Source organism: Pongo abelii, chromosome 15, assembly GCF_028885655.2.
Source record: "Pongo abelii isolate AG06213 chromosome 15, NHGRI_mPonAbe1-v2.0_pri, whole genome shotgun sequence".
NCBI classification, from domain to species: domain Eukaryota; kingdom Metazoa; phylum Chordata; class Mammalia; order Primates; family Hominidae; genus Pongo; species Pongo abelii.
In genome coordinates, this window is record NC_072000.2 from 66,173,775 (window position 1) to 66,194,858 (window position 21,084).

Genomic DNA, 21,084 nt, shown 5'->3' on the forward strand with positions numbered 1-21,084 from the left:
CAGACTTAGACTGTGTTGAGCCTGTTGAGTTGGTGGGCTTATAATTTTCATCAAATACAGAAAACTCTGGGCCATTTTTTTTTGTTGGTTTTTTTGAGATGGAGTCTTGCTCTGTCAGCTGGGCTGGAGTGCAGTGGCGTGATCTCAGCTCACTGCAACCTCTGCCTCCCGGGTTCAAGCAATTGTCCTGCCTCAGCCTCCTGAGTAGCTGGGTCTACAGGTGAGTGCCACCACGCCCAGCTAACTTTTTATATTTTTAGTGAAGATGGGGTTTCACCATATGGGCCATTATTTTTTAGATTTTTTTTTCTGCCCCCTCTCTCCTTCAGGGTTTCCCATTACATATGTATTGTGCTACCTGAAATTGTCCCACAGCTCACTGGTGCTTTCTTCATGTTTCTTACGTTGATTATTTTTCTCTGTGTTTCATTTTGGATGGTTTCTATTGCTGTTTTCAAGCTCACTAGTCTTTTATTCTGCATTGACCAAATCTGCCATCAGTCCCAATCAGTATATTTTACAGTGTTTAATTTTCATCTCTATAAGTTTCATTTGAATCTTTCTTCTCTTTACCTATCAGGTTCAATCTTTTGTCTAGTTTGTTGAATATATGGAATATAGTAATATAAACTGTCCTTTCTTACTAATTATTCTCTGTGTAATTTCTAGCTCCATGTCAATTGATTGACTTTCCCCCTCATTACGGGTATATTTTCTTTTCTGCATCCCTAAAATTTTTTTTCTTTTCCTTTTTTTTGGGGGGGTGGGATCTTGCTATGTTGCCCAGGCTGGTTTTTAACTCCTGGCCTCAAGTGATCCTCCCATCTCGGCCTCCCAAAGTGCTAGGATTATAGGTGTGAGCCACCAAGCCCAGCCCCAAAATTTTTGATTGAATATCACACGTTGTGAATTTTACCTTTGCGTGCAAGATACATATAAATATTTTTGAGCTTTGTTCCAGGATGTTGTTAAGTTATACAGTGGCTCTTCAATCATTTCAGATCTTGCTTTAAGTTTTGTTAGGAAGGGCTAAAGCAATGGTCTACCTGGGGCTGATTGTTTCTCATTACCGAGGCCAAATCTTTCTGAAGAGTTTACCCTGTGCACTGTTAATAATGAGGTTTCCATTCTAGTTGGAACAGGCATTATTCGTGGCTCTCAGTGAGCCCTGGGTACTGTTCCTGCCAATCATTTCAAGTGGTTCTTTCCATGATTCTGAATCCTCACATGCATGTATTGATCAGTATTCAGCTAAACACTCACATACTGTATATCTCTGGAGTTCTTTCTCTTGGCAGCTTTCCTCTTTAATACTGTTTCTGTGAGCTCTTACATCCTTGACCTCCCTGGACATCTAACTCCATCTTCTCAAATTAGGGAAACCACCAGCCTTATCTTGAGTCCTCTCCTCTGAGCTGTGGCCTGGTAATTTTCTGTAGCGAGCCAGCTTGAACAGTCATAGGACTTACCTTTCGCATTTCTCACCTCTCAGGAATCCCTGTTTTTTGTTTACTAGAGTTCAGTATCTTGACAACCATTGTTTATGCCCCCATCTTTGCCTGTTTTATGTCTATGTGGCGGTAAATTCGGTACTTGTTATTCCATCTTGATCAGAAACAGAAGTGTCCTTGATAAATTCTTAATAGTTTTAAAGGTTGCCTGTGGTTTCTCTCTCTTTTTTTTTTTTAACATAGAAAGTTCTATTTTTGAAATTTTATTTCTTGCTTTCCAATTCATGTACTTCATTTATTTTTCTTGTCTTATAGTACTTCTAAGACCTCCAGTACCCCCTCAAAAGGAAGTGATGAGAATAAGTATTCTTGTCTTGAATTATCTCTGAGGAATGCTAAAGTTTCGCTATTGACTGTGATGCTTGATAGATTTTCTGTCTCAGGTCGAGAAAGTTATCTTCTATTCCTAGTTTTTTAAGACTTTCTTTTTTAAAAAATCAGGAATGGATGTTGAAATTTTTCTTTCTTTTCTTTTTTTTGAGATGGAGTCTTTCTCTGTCACCCAGGCTGGAGTGCAGTGGTGCAATCTCGGCTCACTGCAAGCTCCGCCTCCTGGGTTCACAGCATTCTCCTGCCTCAGCCTCCTGAGTAGCTGGGACTACAGGCGCCCACCACCATGCCCAGCTAATTTTTTGTGTTTTTAGTAGAGACGGGGTTTCACCATGTTAGCCAGGATGGTCTCGATCTCTTGACTTCGTGATCTGCCTGCCTTGGTCTCCCAAAGTGCTGGGATTACAGGCATAAGCCACCGTGCCCAGCCTTGATGTTGAAATTTTTAAAATTGATTTTCCACATCTATTGAGATGATTATGTTTTTCATCCCTAACCTGTCAATGAGATTAATTATATTTAAGAGACTTTCATGATACTTAAACTTCTTTGCATGACTGCTATAAACTCTTTTTGTAGAGATAGAATCTTGCTATGTTACCCAGGCTAGTTTAGAACTCCTGGCCTCAAGCAATCCTCCTACCTCGGCCTCTCAAAGTGCTGGGATTACAGGCATGAACCACCATTCCTGGCCTATGCTGTAGGCTCTTATTCTTAATGTACCACTGACCCTTGAATAACATAGATTTGAACTTCACAGTTCCATTTTTATGGGGGTCTTTTTCAATCACACATGGATCAAAAATACACAACTTGGAGGCTGAGGAGGGAGGATCATTTGATCCCGGAAGTTTGAGGCTGCAGTGAGCTATGATTGTACCACTGCAGTCCAGCCTGAGTGACAGAGCAACACCCTGTCTTTGAAAAAAAAAATAGGAAAGGAAAGAGAAATTACAGTATTCCTGGGATTCAAAACTTGCCTATATAAAGGGTTGACTTTTCTTTTTTTCTTTTAATTTTACTTTAAGTTCTGGGATACATGTGCAGAATGTGCAGGTTTGTTACATAGGTATACACATGCCATGGTGGTTTGCTGCACCCATCAACCCATCATGTTTGGTTTTCTGTTCCTGTGTTAGTTTGCTGAGAATAATGGTTTCTAGCTTCATCCATGTCCCTGCAAAGAATATGAACTCATTCTTTTTTATGGCTGTGTGGTATTCCATTGTGTATATGTGCCACATTTTCTTTATCCTGTCTATCATTGATGGGCATTTGGGTTGGTTCCAAGTCTTTGTGCGTTCTGCTGGGCTAACTGCTGGACTTGAGTAAGTGCTGATAAGCATATGTGGGGGTTATGTCTTAGAACCAATCTTCTGCATATACTAAGGACAACTATTTTTAATACCTTATAAATTTTGTGGCCGGTGTGGTGGCTCACACCTGTAATTCTAGCACTTTGGGAGGCCGAGGTGGGTGGATCACGAGGTAAGGAATTCGAGACCAGCCTGGCCAACATGGTGAAACCCCATCTCTACTAAAAATACAAAAATTAGCCAGGCATGGTGACACGTACTTGTAATCCCAGCTACTCAGGAGGCTGAGGCAGGAGAATCGCTTGAACCTGGGAGGCGGAGGTTGCAGTGAGCCAAGATTGCGCCATTGCATTCCAGCCTGGGTGACAGAGTGAGACTCTGTCTAAAAAAAATAAATAAATAAATAAATTTTGTTTGCTGCTATGTAGTTTAGGATATTTGCTACTAGGATCATAAGTGAGATGAGCTACTATATAAATTACCTTCCTTGAGTTTACATTATTCTCATATAATTATATGGGAAGTTTTTCCTTCTAAAACAGCTTATATAAAAGAGCAGTCATCTAGTCTTTGAAGGTTGGAAAAAGGTGTATAAAACCATCTGGGTGTGATAAGTCTTTTGGAATTTTTTCTAAATATTATTTCTGTAATGGTTATTGGTCTATATGTTTTATATTTTTCTTTTTAAAATTGCTTAGTTGCTTAAATTTATTTTTTTCTCTTCGGATTTTTAAAGGTTCACTGTATATATAGTCTTATATCTCAATCGATCTTGTTAGTGGCTTATCGTTAAAACATGCAGTTTTTGGCTGGGCATGGTGGCTGTATTCCTAGCACTTTGGGAGGCCGAGGCAGGTGGATCACCCAAGCCCAGGAGTTTGAGATCAGCCTGGGCAACTGGTGAAACTCTGTCTTCATAAAAAATTAGAAAATCAGCTGGGTGTGGTGGCACACACCTGTAGTCTCAGTTCCTTGGGAGGCTGAGTGGGGAGGATCCCTTGAGCCTGGGTGGTTGAGGCTGCAGTGAGCTGTGCACTCCAGCCTGGGAGACATTTTAAAAAAATGCAGTGTTTATGTTCTCTGCTTTTGTTATGTTTTCTTTATATTAATATTTTTATTAATACCTGCTTTTATCTTTTATAGTTCTTCCTTGTATTTTGCTTTGGTTTAAACTGCTGGTTGATAACATCTTAAGTTGACCATTTATCATACTAATTTTTCAATCTTTTTTTGCTTTCCAATATGTGCATTAAATCAATCCATGAATTTCCTTTAAGTACTACTTTAACTATACCCCACAAATGTATGATATGTGATGTGTTCATTAGTTTTCAGTTATAAATATTTTATCATTCCAATTAGGGCTTCTTCTTTGACCCATCAATTATTTAAAAATGTGGTTTCTGGTTTCCAAAAGCATTTTTATAATTTTTAAGAGACTTTTATTTCTAACGGTGTTGAAATTAGAATGTGGTCTAATTGTAGCTCTGAAGCTTCTGTGCTCATGGCCTGATACAGGGCTAATTTTTGTAAATCTTCCACATATGCATGAGATTACTATGTATTCTTTGATTATTTTCCATCCTTCCTTAACCTAGTTTAATCCCTCTAATGTATTATCTTCTGTGTGTTTGTGGGGTGTTATGCACTAAATGTTTACATCCCCCCAAAACACTCATTTGTTAAAACCCTAATCCTGATGGGTTGGTACTTAGTAGAGTCTTTGGGAAGTAATTAGGTCATGGAGGTGGAGCCCTCATGAATGGGATTAGTGCCTTGATAAGAAAAGGCAAGGGAGTTAGTGAGCTCTCTTTCTGTCATGTGAGGATAAAAAGGGAAGTCAGCTGTCTGCAGCCCAGAAGAGGGCCCTCACCAGAGCCTGAGCATGCTGGCATCCCGATTTCAGACTTCTAGCCTCAAGAACTATAAGAAATAAATGTCTGCTGTTTATAAATCACTCAGTCTATGATACTTTTTTATAGCAGCATGAAAGACATAAATTGGTTCTGAGCAGTGTGGGGTGCTGCTGTAATAAGTATCTACAAATGTGAAGGCAGCTTTGGAACCGGGTAATGGGTAGAGGCTGGAAGGGTTTTGAAGTACATCCTAGAAGATGCCAAAATTGTCATGAAGGAACTTTTAAAAGTGATTCTGGTAAGGGCTCAAAAAAGAGGAGAGCTCTAGAGAAAACTCCCATCTTCCAAGAGAATATGTAAATAATCATGTCCAGATTGTTGGTAGGAATGTGGACAGTAAAGTCCATTCTGATGAAGTCTCAGATGGAAATGAAAAAGACGTTTTTTGGACAGTAGAGGAAAGGGGATCCTTTCTCAAGGACATGAGCCTTCTCCTGCCCTCAGACTGAAACTTACATCATCGGCTGTCCTGATTCTTAAGTGTCTGGACTCTGACTGGAACTTATGCTATTGGTTCCCCTGGTTCTCAGACCTTCAAAGTCAGACTGAAACTACATCACTGGCTTTCTTGGGTTTCCAGCATGCTGACTGCAGACCTTGGCACTTCTCAGCTCCCATGATTGCATAAGCTCATCTTTTACAACAAATCTTTCTACACACATTTATATCCTATTGATTCTATTTCTCTGCAGAACCCTAATACAGTATTGTACTAATTTTTAAATTCCTTTGTGCATTCACTATTGAAGCATGTGCTTTATTCTTAATAGTATAATAGACGCTAAGGGCAGAGACTAGAGAAGTAAGAATTACGACTGCAAATTCCTCAGAAATGTTAGGGGAGTCACGACTACATAAACCTAATTAGAAAATGTAAATAAGAAAAATAATAGAAGGTGAACTAAACTCTGTATGACAATTATGAAAATGAATGGAACAAAAGGCATTATTATACCTAGGGCAATTTTTTGTTCAATGGTGCCAGGCTTGTTTTTAGGTGGTTGAATGCCTAAAAAGTCGAGGTGCTTTTTGTGGAACCCCATGAAACTTTAATGGATTTATTTTCATCATGAATCAGGAACCATTTTACCAGTGGAAAATATGACTGGATTATGGAAGCCATTTAACAGTCACAGCCATGAATGTGCATATCCATGACAAAGCAAGCTGGAGAAAGAAACATGATTAGCTATTTCCAAGTTTCTTTGTTAATATTCATTTGTTTTATTACCTGCTTATTCTTGTTAGCATGTGTGTGATAACAGGCATCCACAGCATAGAAGTATTAGGGGGAGAAGTGAACATTTAGAAAACCTTTTCCATTTTTCTTTTTGCAAATGGAGAAAAGTTATTTACTATTAGATTTTATCAGGGAATCATTTGGGGGCTGCTACTCTAGCATAAGCACACCACCACCAAATATCTGATCTACAGGTTGTATGATTTTTTTTTTGGAATATGGCTTTTAAAAAAGCTGTTACTTAGTTAAGTGAGTTTTGTTTTTTTTTTTTTTTTGAGATAGGGTCTCACTCTGTCATCCAGGCTGGAGTGCAGTGGCATGATCATGGCTCACTGCAGCCTCAATCTCCCAGGCTCAAGCGATCCTCCCACCTCAGCCTTACTAGTAGCTGGGACTACAGGTGCATGCCACCACGTTCAGCTAATTTTTGTATTTTTTTGTAGAGGCACAGTTTCCTCATGTTGCCTAGGCTGGTTTCAGACTCCCGGACTCAGGTGATGTGCCTGCCTTGGCCTCCCAAAGGGCTGGGATTACAGATGTGAGCCACTGTGCCTGGCCAGTGAGTCTATTCTTAATATTCAGTCTATTTATTTTCAGTTGTGATATATTTGGATATATTCATTATAGAGTCGATGCTGAGGAGAGTTTGTAACTGCCTTATAGAAATTGTCTCTGTAGCTTGACTTGGCTGTACTGTGAGATAAAAGAATAACTTTAGAAATTGCCTTGAGGATGATTTACAGCATGGGATGGGAAGACTAGTAAATGAACTGAACAGCTAGAAAGCTGGAAACTCACAACACCTGAAAATTGCAAGAGCCATTCATGATCTTTTTCAGCCTGTTTACACATCCCAGGCCCTTCATTTTAGAATCTATGGCTTGAGATTAAAAAAAAAAATCTTTCTAATCAGAGAATTTGCAGATTAAAATGTTGACTCAACATTTTCTTGTAAGGATTCATTGGAGTGATAGAGAAATATTGGGGGTTTGGGGAAAGAAAGCAAGAACAACCGTTTGGTTTTGTGTTTTCTCTGCATGTGCAGAAATTTAATTATCAGGCCACCTCAGTTCTCAGCAGAGTAAATTACAGTCTTGGCCATTAATTTGTATGCAAATGCCACCATAGTAGGGAAACAACACAACACTTGGGTCCTATCAAGCAATTCCCTTGTAGGAGGCATACAAATGAGAGAGCAGAGCTTAGAAGAGTCAGAGAGGCTGACAGTTTCACACTTGCTTTTGTCTAGGTGAATCTTGTTGCAGTGATGAAACAGCTTAGAGTAATCATCAAAGCCAAATGTTCAGAAAACATCGTTACTTGAGAGAGCCCTTGCAGTGAGAAACGAGGGCCCAGTGAATCTGACTACAGATATGGATCTGTTTAGAATACTACCTATGGTGAGGGTTTTGTGATCCCTGCAGTCAGAACCAATCACCCTACCTCTCAGTACTTTCATCATGGCTCTTCTTTTATCTTTGATGGGTTTGGTCTGGTGGGGAAAGAAAATAAGCCTCAAAGAGGCTAGAGGAGCCCTTGATATAGGGTGGATCCCTTAGGTGAATAATCAGCAACACAAATCCCTGCTCAAAGATGCAAGGACAACTTGGGGCTGATATTGGTGTATTAGTCAGGGTCCTCTAGAGGAACAAAGCAAATAGGATGGATGGATATATAAAGGGGAGTTTATTAAGAAGTATTGGCTCACATGATCACAAGGTAAAGTTCTGCAATAGGCTATCTGCAAGGTGAGGAGCAAGGAAGCCAGTCCGAGTCCCAAAACCTCAAAAGTGGTGAAGCCGACAGTGCAGCCTCAGTCTGTGGTTGAAAGTCCAAGAGTCCCAAAGCTGAAGAACTTGGAGTCCGATGTTCAAGGGAAGGAAGCATTAAGTGTGGGAGAAAGATGGAGGCCAGAAGACTCAGCCAGTCTACTTTTTCCACGTTCTTCTGCCTGCTTTTTATTCTGGCCATGGTGGAAGCTGATTAGATGGTTCCCACCCAGATTGAGGGTAGGTCTGCCTTTCCCAGTTCACTGACTCAAATGTTAATCTCCTTTGGCAACACCCTCACAGATATACCTAGGAACAATACTTTGCATCCTTCAGTCCAATCAAGTTGACACTCAATATTAACCATCACAATAGGTAAACACTTTTTCTCATGGGCATAAATATAATGGGCTGAATATGGCACCAGAAGGCCCCAGGTTGTAGTATCATTGTCTGTATTCAGAGTTAATTGGGTTTGACCTTAGTTCGTGGCTGTTGGGACAGGGAAGAGGGTCCAATAACTAGAGACATGGGGGTGGGGTCAGACAAGTAAGCTCTGGGCTGGATTTAAAGGCTTGTCTAGGAACTCACAATAGAAATAGGAATGCCAGAAGAACTTCCGAGGTAAATACAGTGGGGAGTAGAGAAATGCAACATTTCATGGGTACTCGGGCTTCTTTCCTAGGTTTAGAGCAGGAAGACAAGTACTTATTGGTTCATGACTTATGGATTTGAGCTTTCTCAACTGCACAGAAATGACTTAATGCTGGGAATATTTGAGTCACCAAGCGGAGATCCTCTGGGTCTCGCAATGGAAAGAGGTAAGGCTGCTATAAGATATAGATTTCTTTTAAGCCACTTAAAAAAACTCCATTGAGGCACACTTGAAGTACAATAAACTGCCCATAAAGTACACAAGTTGATGAGTTTTGACATATTGTACTTGTGAAACAAATACCACAGTCAAGAAAACATATATTTACATCACTCCAAAAATTTCCTCCTGCCTCTTTGTAATCCATCTCTCTCTCTAACCCCACCCCAGGCAACCAAGGATCTGTTTTCTGTCACTATATATTATTTTGAATTTTTAGATTATTATATAAATGGAGTTACATAATGCACATTCTTTTCACCTTTTTTCCCACTAGTTTAATGCTTTTGAGATTCATTCATGTTGTTGCAGGTATAAATAGTTCCTTCCTTTTGATTCCTGAGTAATGTTTCATTGTATTTATATACCACAATTTGTTTATCTGTTCATGTGTTGCCAGGCTTTTGGTTTGCTTCCAGATTTTGACTATTACACATGAAGCTTCTATGAACATTTGTAAGTCTTTGTGTGAACATGTGTCTTTGTTTTTCTTGGGAAAATATCTGGAAGTGGGTGGCTAGGTTATATGGTCAAATGTATGTTATGTTTAAATTCTTTTTTTTTTTGAGAAGAGTCTTGCTCTGTCACCCAGGCTGGAGTGTAGTGGTGCAATCTCGGCTCACTGCAACCTCCGCCTCCCAGGTTCTCCTGTGAGTGATTCTCCTGCCTCAGCCTCCTGAGTAGCTGGGATTACAGGCATGTGTCACCATGCCCAGCTAATTTTTGTATTTTTTAGTAGAGATGGGGTTTCACCATGCTGGCCAGGCTGGTCTTGACCTCTGATCTTAGTTGATCTGCCCGCCTTGGCCTCCCAAAGTGCTGGGATTACAGGCATGAGCCACCATGCCTGGCCTAAATTCTTAAGAAACTGCCAAATAGTGTTCAAAAGTAGTTTTATCATTTTACATTTTCACCAGGAGTGTATGAGGGCTCCAGATGCTTTGCTTCCTTGACTTTGATATGTTCAGGTTTTTAAAATTTTGTCGATAGCAAAGACATGGAATCAGCCTACATGTCCATCAGTGGTAGACTAGATAAAGAAAATGTGGCATATATGCACCCTGGAATATTATGCAGCCATAGAAAAGAATGAGATCATGTCCTTTGCTGGGACATGGATGGAGCTGGAGGCCATTATCCTTAGCAAACTAACACAGGAGCAGAAAATCAAATACCACATGTTCTCACTTATAAGCAGGAGCTAAATGGTGAGAACACATGGACACATAGAGGGGAACAACAGACACTGGAACCTTTGGGAAGGTGGAGGGTGGGAGGAGGGAGAGGATCGGGAAAAATAACTAATGGGTACTAGGCTTCATATCCGGGTGATAAAATAATCTGTACAAAAAAAACCCATGACACAAGTTTACCTATGTAACAAACCTGCACATGTACCCCTGAATTTAAAAGTTAAAAAAAGAAAAGATTTTTAAAAACTGCCCTCAGTTTATTGGTATCTCATGTGGTTTTACTGTGTCTTACCCTGATGGTCACTGATGTGGAGCATCTTTCATTTGTTTATAGGCCATTTGTACACATTAATTTATGAAGTGTCTGGATTTCTTAATTTTGTTGGTTGTGTTATTTATGAGTTGTGAAGGGTCTTTATAAATTCTAGATAGAAGCCCTTTATTTTCCCTCAGCCTATGGTTTGCCTTTTTGTAAATGACATTGTTCAAAGAGCAAAAGTTTTTAATTTTGATGGAGTCCAACTTAGCAATTTTTTTCTGGTATGGTTAATGTTTTTGTATATCCTAAGGTCACAAAAGATTGCTCTGAAGTTTTTCCTTGGGTGTTATACAGTTTAAAGTTTTACAGTTAGATTTAGGATTAATTTACATATATGTATAGCTACATACATAAATTAATCAAAATCATATATATGTGTATATGTATACATATACACATACACACACACTCAATGTGAGATAGTAGGGTTGATGTTTCTTTTCCCAAATAGATACCCATATGCTTAAGCATCAGTTTTTGAAAAGACTTTAATATTGAATTACGTTGGCACTGTTGTGAAAAAATAATAGACCATACTTGTGTGGCACTATTTCTGGACTCTCTATTCTGCTTCATTGATTTATGGATCTATCCTTTTGCCAATAGCAAGTTGTCTTGATTTAATGTAGCTATGTAATAAGTCTTAAAATCAGATAGGTGGATCCCCCTACTTTGTTCTTCTCAAAAATTATTTTGACTACTCTAGGTCCTTTATGTTTTCTTAAACACTTTAGAGTCTACTTGTCAAATATGACAAAAAATATCTGTTTGGATTGCATTAAATCATTATACTGGTTGAGGGAAATTAGCATCTTAACAATATTGAGTCCTCTATTCTCTCTCAGTAATGTTTTATTGCTTTTAGTGTAAAAGTTTTGAATGCCTTTTGTTAAATTTATCTCTAAGTATTAGTGCATTTTGATGCTTTTTCTAAATGGAATTTTTAAAAAATTTCACTTGTAATTTATTACTAGAATATAAAAATAGAATTGATTTTTATATAATGACCTTGCCAAATTCACTAAGTAATTCTCGCAGTTGATTTTAGCTATAGAGTTTTAGTAGATTCCCTTCACTCCTTTTCTTTCAAGATTGAGAAATATCCATAGGATGGTGAAATTTTTTTTTATCAGAAATTGACAATAAATTCTGTCAGCATTGTTTTCTGTATGTATTGAGATGATTATTTGATTTTTCTTTTTTATTGTGTTAATTTGGTGAATTGCATCAACTTTAGTGTCTTAAACCAACCTTGCCTTTGTAGGGTAAACCTTATGTGGTCATAATATATAATCCTTTAAATACATTATTGGATTTCTTTTTTTAATATATTGCTGAGGATTTTTTATGACTATAATCATAAGAGATATTGGCATATGATTTTCTATACTTGTGATGTCTTTGTTAGAAGGTGTTTATATTAGGATTATGCTGGCCTCATAAAATGGGTTGAGAAATGTTCTTTCTTTCTCTTCTTTCTATAAGAGTTGTGTAGCGATTGGTACTATTTGATATTTATTGAACTCTATATCCCAAAACTGCAGAACACTCTTTTCAAGTGCATGTCATTATGATCAACTGTATGTCAAGGTACAGAGATAATAAAAGATACAATATTGCATTGTGGGGTTGATAAACTGTGAAGTTAAATATGAGAGGACAGTAACACAAAGGAGAGGGGAGGTAAATTATTTATACTGTTGCAAAGTACAAATCATTGTAGAGTGGTATAATATTGTATAATGCAACGTGTAAATTTTGTAAATTGATATAACACTGTCTTAAAATAGACTGTGATTCACTTAGGACCTAATCCCTAGAACAACTGTTGACAGAAGAAAATGCAAATAGGTATAGCCAAAGAACTTAATAGAGAAATTAAAATTGAATTCTAAGCAAAGAGGTTATTAACACATACATAAAGTAGTAAGAGCAACTGAAGATGAAAAAACAGATGCAACAAATAGAAAACAAACAGCAAAATGACATACCTAAACCCAACAATGTTCATACATTAAATGCAAATTAAATAAATATCTCATTTGAAAGTACAGATTGTCAAAATGAAGAAAAAAGCAAGACCCAACTGTATTATAGCTATAAGAAGCATACATTAAATATAAACACAGACGGGTTGAAAATGAAAGAATTAAAAAATATGAGTTATGCAAACTGTGAGCATAAGGAAGCTAGTGCAGTTACACTAATATCAGACAAAGTAGACTTCAAGACAAGTAGTATTAGGAAAAAGAAAGAAGTAGGTTTTGTCGTGGTAAAGTGGTCAATTCATCAAGACGACACAAAATTGTAAGTGTGTATGCAACTATTAAGGGCTTCAAAATACATGAAGGAAGAAGTAACAAACTAAAACAGGAAATAAAATTTCAAAATAAAAGTTAGAGATTTTAACACCTCTTTCTCAGTAGCTGCTACAGCAATGAAAAAAAACCAGCAAGTATATATATAATCTGTGTTCCCTTCTTTCAGAAATTGGATCTCCTCCAATTTCTGCCTGCTTTTGCTCACCATGCCTTCAAATAGTTGACTTAAAAAATGTTGTTGTGAATTTATAATTTTTACTTGTAGAGGGGTTAGTTTGAATCACTCTGCCATTATCAGAACTGGAATTTTCAATATTGTAACTTGTTTCCTAGTATAGTGCTTTGTATGTTACTAATTGTAATGGAAGATTTTCTATATGACTCACTCATATTTAACTATTACAAGTGCCATCGCTTTGTTCCTATGTGAAATGGAGTTGTCAAAACATCTCATACAAGGTTTGGGTGACAAAACAGATGTTTGCAGGAGGACCAGATGTTGATCTTTTTTCTGCCACTTACTAGCTATTTGATTGTACTCAAGTCTCTTAAGTAGCCTCAGCCTTAGTTTCTCTATTTGGGGGGGATGAGGGAGAATGAAGGAGTTTGTTTACATCAATGTTTTTAAAACTTAATGTGTCAGAGTCTTCCTTCTCCCCCCAGCATAATCTTATGAAAATGTAAAGCATATTAAAACAAAATAGCCCTGATTGAAAAGGGTGCAGAGCCCAACCTGTGCATTGCATCCCTTACACACCTCCACGTCTACATTGGCATTGAAGCTCCTTTGGGGAACCTTACACTTCCTCAGGGAATAGTCTGAAAAAAATCAAGACTGGGTAATTTATAAAACTCTTTTCCTAATTTGTTTGAGTCCGGGAATGGCCAGATTGTGCTTTTAGAAATGTGGCCATTTTTTCTAGGATCTAATGTGGGCAGTTGTCATCTTTGATCACCCTTCTGCTTTTTCTTATCCTTATTTCTATCCTTATCCAACCAACACAGGCAGCCATTTGCTGTGGATATTGGAGAAATTTTGTATCTAAGGGATTTCCTGAAATTGTAGTTGAAAGTAGCACTCAGGTACTGCACCACTGAGCACAACCCACCCCTACCTGTCTCTACTTCCCGTCTGTACGATGTGAGCAATACTTGCCTCCACTGCATTGCTCCTATGTGGGAGGGAAGGAATTAATAAGCTTGGAGCTGCTCTGATCATTTATAATTTTTTTCTCCATCTGTAAAGTAGCAGCAGACAGGCTCAAGAAATCCTCTCTTTGCATCGCCAGTTGGTAATTTTGTTTCCTTAAAAGAAGCAACAAAATGAGCAGGTGTTGGGCACTTCCCACTTCCAGGCAGTGTTGTTAGCTCCTACAGAGCACTCCACCTCCAGGCTTGGGAAAAAGGATTGTAAGGTAAGGTGGGAAGTACAACCCACACTATCAGCTTTATCTCCTCCTGCCTCAGTCCTTGTATTTTCCAGCCTTCCACTACAACAACCCTAATGGTGAGTTCTCAAAGTCAGACCCTGGGAGAGGGCACATGCTTTCCTTTGCGTATAAATGCCAAGCTGGAGAAAAGGATTTCCACAAAGGGCAGTGACATGATGGGGGTTGCTGATGAAGACGATGAATATAACAATAGTAGTTAAACATTTAAAAAGTATATCATATGCCAGACATATGCTAAGTGCCTTTACATGGCTTATCTCATTTAGTCTTCTCAACAATTTTAAGAGGTAAGGGATATCAAAATGAGGACACTGAAGTTTAGAGAGATTAAAGGAACTTGATTAGGTCCAAGACTCGCAAATGTAATATCCCAGTTTTAAACTCTGTCAGCTTGTCTTCACATTCTGCACTCTTAACCACTCTAGCTGTGGCTGATACTACTCCCAACAGCCAGTTTCTATCATACTAAGACCCCACCATCCCGTCTCTTTGGAAGATAAAGATGGAATTTCCTCTGCTCCTCCTTAAACTAGAAAAAAAATGATTAAAAATTAGAGAGAGGAACACTCTGGCTTCATTGCAATAGGAACTTGATATTGATAGGTCATTTTTGGATACCTCTCTGCCTGTCAAACTCATTAACTGCCTGCCAGTGCAAGAAGCCCACAGTAGCACCTTGATTGTGTGTTAATAAAGGGATGAAGCTGCTGGAGTACATGTATCAGAAAGATTGCAGGAGAGTCAGCCTTCTCTTTGGTGGCAGATGTTTAGATGATATCTGAGATCTGTCTGAATTCTGTGATTGAGTGAAATGAGCAGTCTTTCAGCTTCAAGGTGTATCCACATTTACAATAATTGTGTAACTTTTTTTCTGTCACATTAGCAAGTTAATTGGATGAAGAGGTAAAGATTTTAATAAAATTTTCTACTGTATTATTTCCTTGGTACTTAATTGGAAAGGGATTTGAACTTGGTATTTATATGATGCTTCAGAAAATACTATCTTATTGCTGAAATAAGTGTCACAACTTAGATGAGACCTTGTGATTTTCAAAGATTAAGTTAAATGAAACCCACATCAGCTATTTAGTTGGTAGCATAGATACATTGAAAGGCAAGTAGCTGGGATCTTGCAAATAGACAAGAACCAAACTTGAAATTTGAAAAAAAAAAAAAAAAACATTGGGGAGAGATTGGAAAATGCTATGGAAAAACCACTGACTTGGAACATGGTAGACTTTAGATTGGTGCTTGTTTGATGCGATGGTGGGCAAATCACTTCAGCTTTTTGGTTTTAGTTTTTCTATGTGAAATAGAGGGAATAGATGCTCATGAAAACCTTTTCCAGCCTAAAGTATGTGATTTTATTTTTCTGGTGATAAAACACAGTTGCATCCATTTTGTCCAGAATTTAAGAAGTTTTTTCCATGGAGAAACAGATGGTAGAGGGAGCGTAATGGACTATTAATAGCATGGACTTCGGAGCAAGACAGCTTGGGTTTGAATCTTGGCCCACTGCTTATAAACTGTTATGACTGTCGCAAGTTATTAACCTCATTGTGCCTTAGTTTCTTCATTCATAGCCTGGGGATAATGATAGTACCTACTTCCTTAGGTTATTGTGAGGGGTGAATAAGTTAACATATGTCAAGCAGTAGAACAATGCCTGGCATGTGATAAATGCTGCATAAAGGATTGCTTTTATTACTGTAACAGGGCCACTATTGACTTCTATTGCTGCTCAGTGGCCTTTGCAAGAGATTGCAGGTTTCATTTTTAGACTGAGAATTCCCTGAGGTCCTTGGGGAGTGAGGCTTAGAATAGCATGTGCAGATGTACTTATAATCCCACAAGGAGCAATAAGCCTGTATGCACTCACATCTACACTACTACTGCCCTTTTCACTGCTCTGCTCTTCATTTATCCATCACAAAGAAAGCACTCTTAACAGGTTTCAGGGTGGAAGCAGGAGAGCTCCCTGAACCTTACTATGAGGAGTAAGCTAGATAGGGCTTCAGCTTCCTAATGCAATGAAATCTGATGATATGCACAGTGGTTAGGGACATAGATGCTACACTTAAGTCCCAACTTTGGTAATGTCTTAAATTTGTTGCCTTATGACAAGTTACTTAACTTTTCTCTGTCTTTTGTTTCTATCTATATAATCAGAATAAAATTCCTACTTCATGGAATGGGTAGATGCAAAGTCCTAAGAAGGTAGCTGGTATATATGTTATAACTGCTGTATGATTGTATATCAGGCAAGGAGAATTTTTGCTCTGTGGATGATCAATGGCTCACTGAAAAAAAATCAAGAACCATATACTAATAAATTAGTTGCAATTATTAATTTTATAGATGGAAAGATATCCATGCATTGGCTAACTGATTTGAAATGGATGACTTATGACTACTTAAATTTTAAAAATTGGCCTAAAAATATAAATTAGAATGGAATCTCAGAGTTGGAAAGCACTCCAATTGTTGTCTAATCCAGACACCCCTCACATTCATGTATCTCCCCAGGTGCTTAGCTGGTCCTGTACTCTAGAGGTGGAAGTAGTTTGATTTTGTTCCTGTTGTCCCTGGATCTCTCCTATATGCATTGGTCCATCCCATCCTAGAGTGCTATGCCCAGCACATGGAGGTGTGAAAAGACTGGTCATTATGGTGGTTTTCTGATGGAATGGTATTTGCATAGCTTATTGGAGTAATGCTGGGAAATCTAGTCTCTTCTGACACTTAGATTTTCAAGCCCTACTGTGGCGTTAGATGCAGCCAATAGAATTAAGTGAGATGACAAAGATGTACTCTTATGTTCATGGAGAAGCTGTTCCATAAAAGAGAAGATCAGTGAAAAACAAATCAAATGTTGATGCATGTCCAGCAGGAAGTTTGGAGTTGGAGAATTTTAGAGCTAGAAAAGACCTGGGAGATGATCCAGACCTTTAAAATGATCAAAACACAAGGCATAAGAGAGGTTAAAAGACTTGGCCACAGGAGCTCCACTAGTTAATGTGAGTACACAGAGTGAGAGTTCTTTCCACCACCTCTCTCTGATTCTCCAGCACTATGATTAGAAATGTGGGTGCTAGAGACTGGCTGCTTTAAATCGGATCTTGGTTCTGCTCTTAATTGGCAGTGTGATCTTCTGCCAGCTGTGTACTTCTGTCTGCCTCAGTTTTCTTGGAAAAATGGAAATAGTTGTAAAGGTTTTATGTGTCAGGCACTTATGACAGTGCATGGCACATAATGAGCACTCAGTAAGTGTGTTATTATTGCTAGTCTTCCAAAGAACCTCAGGAATGTCAGCTCTTAGACAAGCCAGAGAATACATGTTTTGACCAGGCTGGTGTTTAAAATTATTTTCTCTCACTTGAAATATGGCTTTTTATTCCTTCCTAGCTTCTGATTCAGAAGTGATCTTCAGGACCCATCTGTGAATGAACAACCATATTCTTCTCTGGAATCACTGTGTGACTTTGGGATATAAAATGATGAAAAATTATTCCCCATTATTTATGGTTTCCAATTCACATTCAGCAAATATTTACAGAGTAGTCTGCTTTGTGCCTGGCTTGGAGATAGGGCCTGGATGCAAAGGTGGGCAGTCTGATGTGCTCCTCACCCTCATGGTATATGCAGATTAGGTGGGGTAACTTGCAGTTAGATAGGTAATGCTGCCATGGCATCCGAGGGAGCACTGACAAGAGAGAACAGAAAATTGTTTTACAGCACATGCAGGGAGCTCTTAACCTGCTGTAAGAGGTCAGGGAAGGACTTTCTGGAAGAAGTGATGTCTAAGCTGAGACCTCAATGATGAGTTAGATTCCTGACTAGTGTATATAGGGGCTGGAGAAGAGTATTCTAAGCACAGGGAACCATGTGTGTGCGTGTGTGTGTGTGTGTGTGTGTATGTGTGTGTGCATGGATATACACTCAGCCTTAGGAGAACTCTGGGTATTCACCAAGTCATTCAATATTTAATAAGAGTTTATGAACTACTTACTGTGGAGCAGGCATTGTTTTACATATTGAGAGACATCAGTTAACAAAATAGGAAATATCCTTATTTTCATGGAAGTTGTAGGGGAGAACAGAGAACTAAAGCTTAGTGCTATGAAGGCAACTACTTAAGGGAGGATGTTCAGGGAGGACTGTAGGATGAAGTGCCAGTCAAGCTGAGACCTGCGATGTGAAGGAGCCAGACATGTAAACACCTGGGGGAGGCAGAAGGAACAACAAAGTCAAAGAGCTCAACAGCAGGAACAATCTCGGCCTGTTGGAGAAACTGAAAGAGGACCCGTGTGCTGGTATATCAAGGGTGTGGGAAAAGTGTATGAATAATTCAAAGGGTGTTTCATTAGGAAGGCTATTATCAAAAACACAAAAGACAACGTGTGTTGGTGAGGTTATGGAGAAGGAGGAACTCTAGCACACTGTTGATGGGAATGTACATGGTTGCAGCTGTTATGGAAAACAGTATAGAGGTTCCTAAATAAATTAACAATAGGCCAGGGGCATGGTGGCTCACGCCTGTAATCCCAACACTTTGGGAGGCCCTGGCCAACATGGTGAAACCCTGTCTCTACTAAAACAAACAAATAAAAAATAAAGCTGGGTATGGTGGTGCATGCCTGTAATTTCAGCTACTCTGGTGGCTGAGGCATGAGAATTGCTTGAACCTGGAGGCAGAGGTTGCAGTGAGCTGAGATTGTGCCACTGCACGCCAGCCTGGGTGGCAGAGCGAGACTCTGTCTCAAAGAAAAGAAAAAGAATTAATAATATACTACTATATGATCCACAAGTCCATCTTCTGGGTATATAACTAAAGGAGGTGAAATCACCACCTTATAAAGGTATCTGCACTCCCATGCTCACTGAAGCATTATTCACAGTAGCCAAGATAAGGAAACAACCTAAGTGTCCGTCAATGGACAAAGGGATGAAGAAATTGTGGTACATAAATATGCCTTAGAAAGGAATGAGATTTTTATATTGACAATGAAAAAAAATTTTTAAAAAGGAGATCTGCCATTTGCCCTAACATGAATGGAACTGGAGGACATTATGCTAAATGAAATAAGCCAGACACAGAAAGAGACATAGTGCATCATTTCACTTAGATGTGGAATCTTAAAAAAACAAACAAACAAAAAAAAGTTACCAAGGGGCAGGAATAGGGATGCATGTCAAAGTATACAAAGCGGATATGCAGGATGAACAAGTCTACAGATCTAACCTATAAGATATGGATTATAGTGAATAAAACTATATTTCATTAGGAGCTTTTGTGGAATAAGTAGATTTCAGCTGCTCTTGTTACACAAAAAAGTAACTATGTGAGGTGATAGATATGTTAATTTGCTTCACTCTAGGAACCAATTTACTATCTGTATGTATCCCATACCATCATGTTGTAAACCTCAAATATATACAATACAACTTATTTTTCAAAGGTTGGGTTGTTGATGCTGAGAAAGATTCAGAAAATTTCTAAATGAGTTAAAACACACACACACACACAATGAGTCTCTTTTCTCTTCTTTTTCTTTTCTTTTTTTTTTTTTTTTTGAGACGGTGTCTAACTCTGTCACCGAGGCTGGAGTGCAGTGGTGCGATCTCAGCTCACTGCAACCTCCACTTCCTGGGTTCAAGTGATTCTCCTGTCTCAGCCTCCCGAGTAGCCAGGATTACAGGCTCCTGACACCGTGCCTGGCTAATTTTTGTATTTTTTGTAGAGACAGGGTTTCACCATGTTGGCCAGGCTGGTCTGGAACTCCTGACCTCAAGTGATCTGTCCACCTCGGCCTCCCAACGTGCTGGGATTACAGGCGTGAGCCACTGCGCCTGGTGGAGTCTTTTTTCAAAACTAGAAAGCTTTTGGAAAATCGTGTTGTAAATATTCCTTCTCTGAAGTGGGGATTGGCTATGTGTGTTTTAATAAATTAGATGAGATGAAGAGCATACATCCCATGGTCATTGACTAGAACTGCATATAAGGCAAATGTACTGATAAACGTTCTGTTTCCAGTTATGAACACATTTAAACAACATACCAAATCAGCAGAGCTGCCTGGCTCAACGTGAGGGTTCATTATGATGATTTTGGGTGTCCCAATGATTTATCTTGGGTTCTAGCTATATACTGTATTTCTAATTACCTTCATGAGCATTCTTTGCTTTGGACTCAAATTTGTGTTGCAGAAGTGCTTTAAATTTTTTTCTATCCAGTTTGAGTGTGCCTTCGTTCAAACTCATTGTCCATGTTCTTCTCTTCTGTTTTCCTGGAGAGTCTATCTCTGTATTCGAGTACATAGGCCACACAGGAGACTCATGGCTCTTGTTTACTCCCAGTCAACAGCTTTGGGGATGACGAAGAGCTGTCCACATCTTCTGACAGTGACGAGGAGGTGATCAAACAATTTGAGATTTCCGTGTCCCGGTCCCAGAGTTTCCGTTCAGTGACATCTGAGAAAGGAAAGCAGACAGGATTGGAGCAGAAACCAAAATTCAGCCGTTCGTTGTTGACACACGGAGAAGATGGCACAGAAGTATCTGCCTGCGAAGGTATTCATTGCCTCACACCCTTTCTTTAGACCAGGGATGGCCAAGGGTAAGAGTGCATCTGAGTTATTCAACCTCTGCACTCTGCATCTGAGAGTCCAGAGAGGAAAAGAAAATGAGACAAGATGCAGTACGTGGAGCAAAGGGGCTGCTTTAAACCTCCCAAGGGGACTGCCATGCAGGAGGTTGAGAGAGGGAATGGATCAGAAGTGGGTGGGTCTCGATACTAGGTTGTGGGACCCCTTCCCTTTCTTTCTTATTGGCCACTTCTTCCTAA

The 21,084-nt window shown here is 38.9% G+C and overlaps 1 protein-coding gene across 8 annotated transcripts in view; it reads left to right on the plus strand.

Annotated features, from left to right (window-relative positions):
- The window catches only part of SYT16 (synaptotagmin 16), a 328,233-nt gene that overhangs the window by 242,859 nt on the left and 64,290 nt on the right, over nucleotides 1-21,084 (plus strand). For 6 of the 8 annotated variants that reach the window (XR_008513308.2, XM_054530720.2, XM_063715588.1 and 3 more), the window contains exon 3: nucleotides 20,598-20,810. The exons of 1 other annotated variant lie outside the window; for it this stretch is intronic. Coding sequence is in view for 6 of the 7 variants with exons in the window: in XM_054530720.2 (XP_054386695.2) it covers nucleotides 20,598-20,810 (213 nt within the window). In the remaining variant the exon portion in view is untranslated. Of the gene's footprint in view, nucleotides 1-7,366; nucleotides 8,904-20,597; nucleotides 20,811-21,084 lie in introns of those variants that run through there. One more of the 8 variants, XM_063715591.1, reaches the window with a different exon arrangement.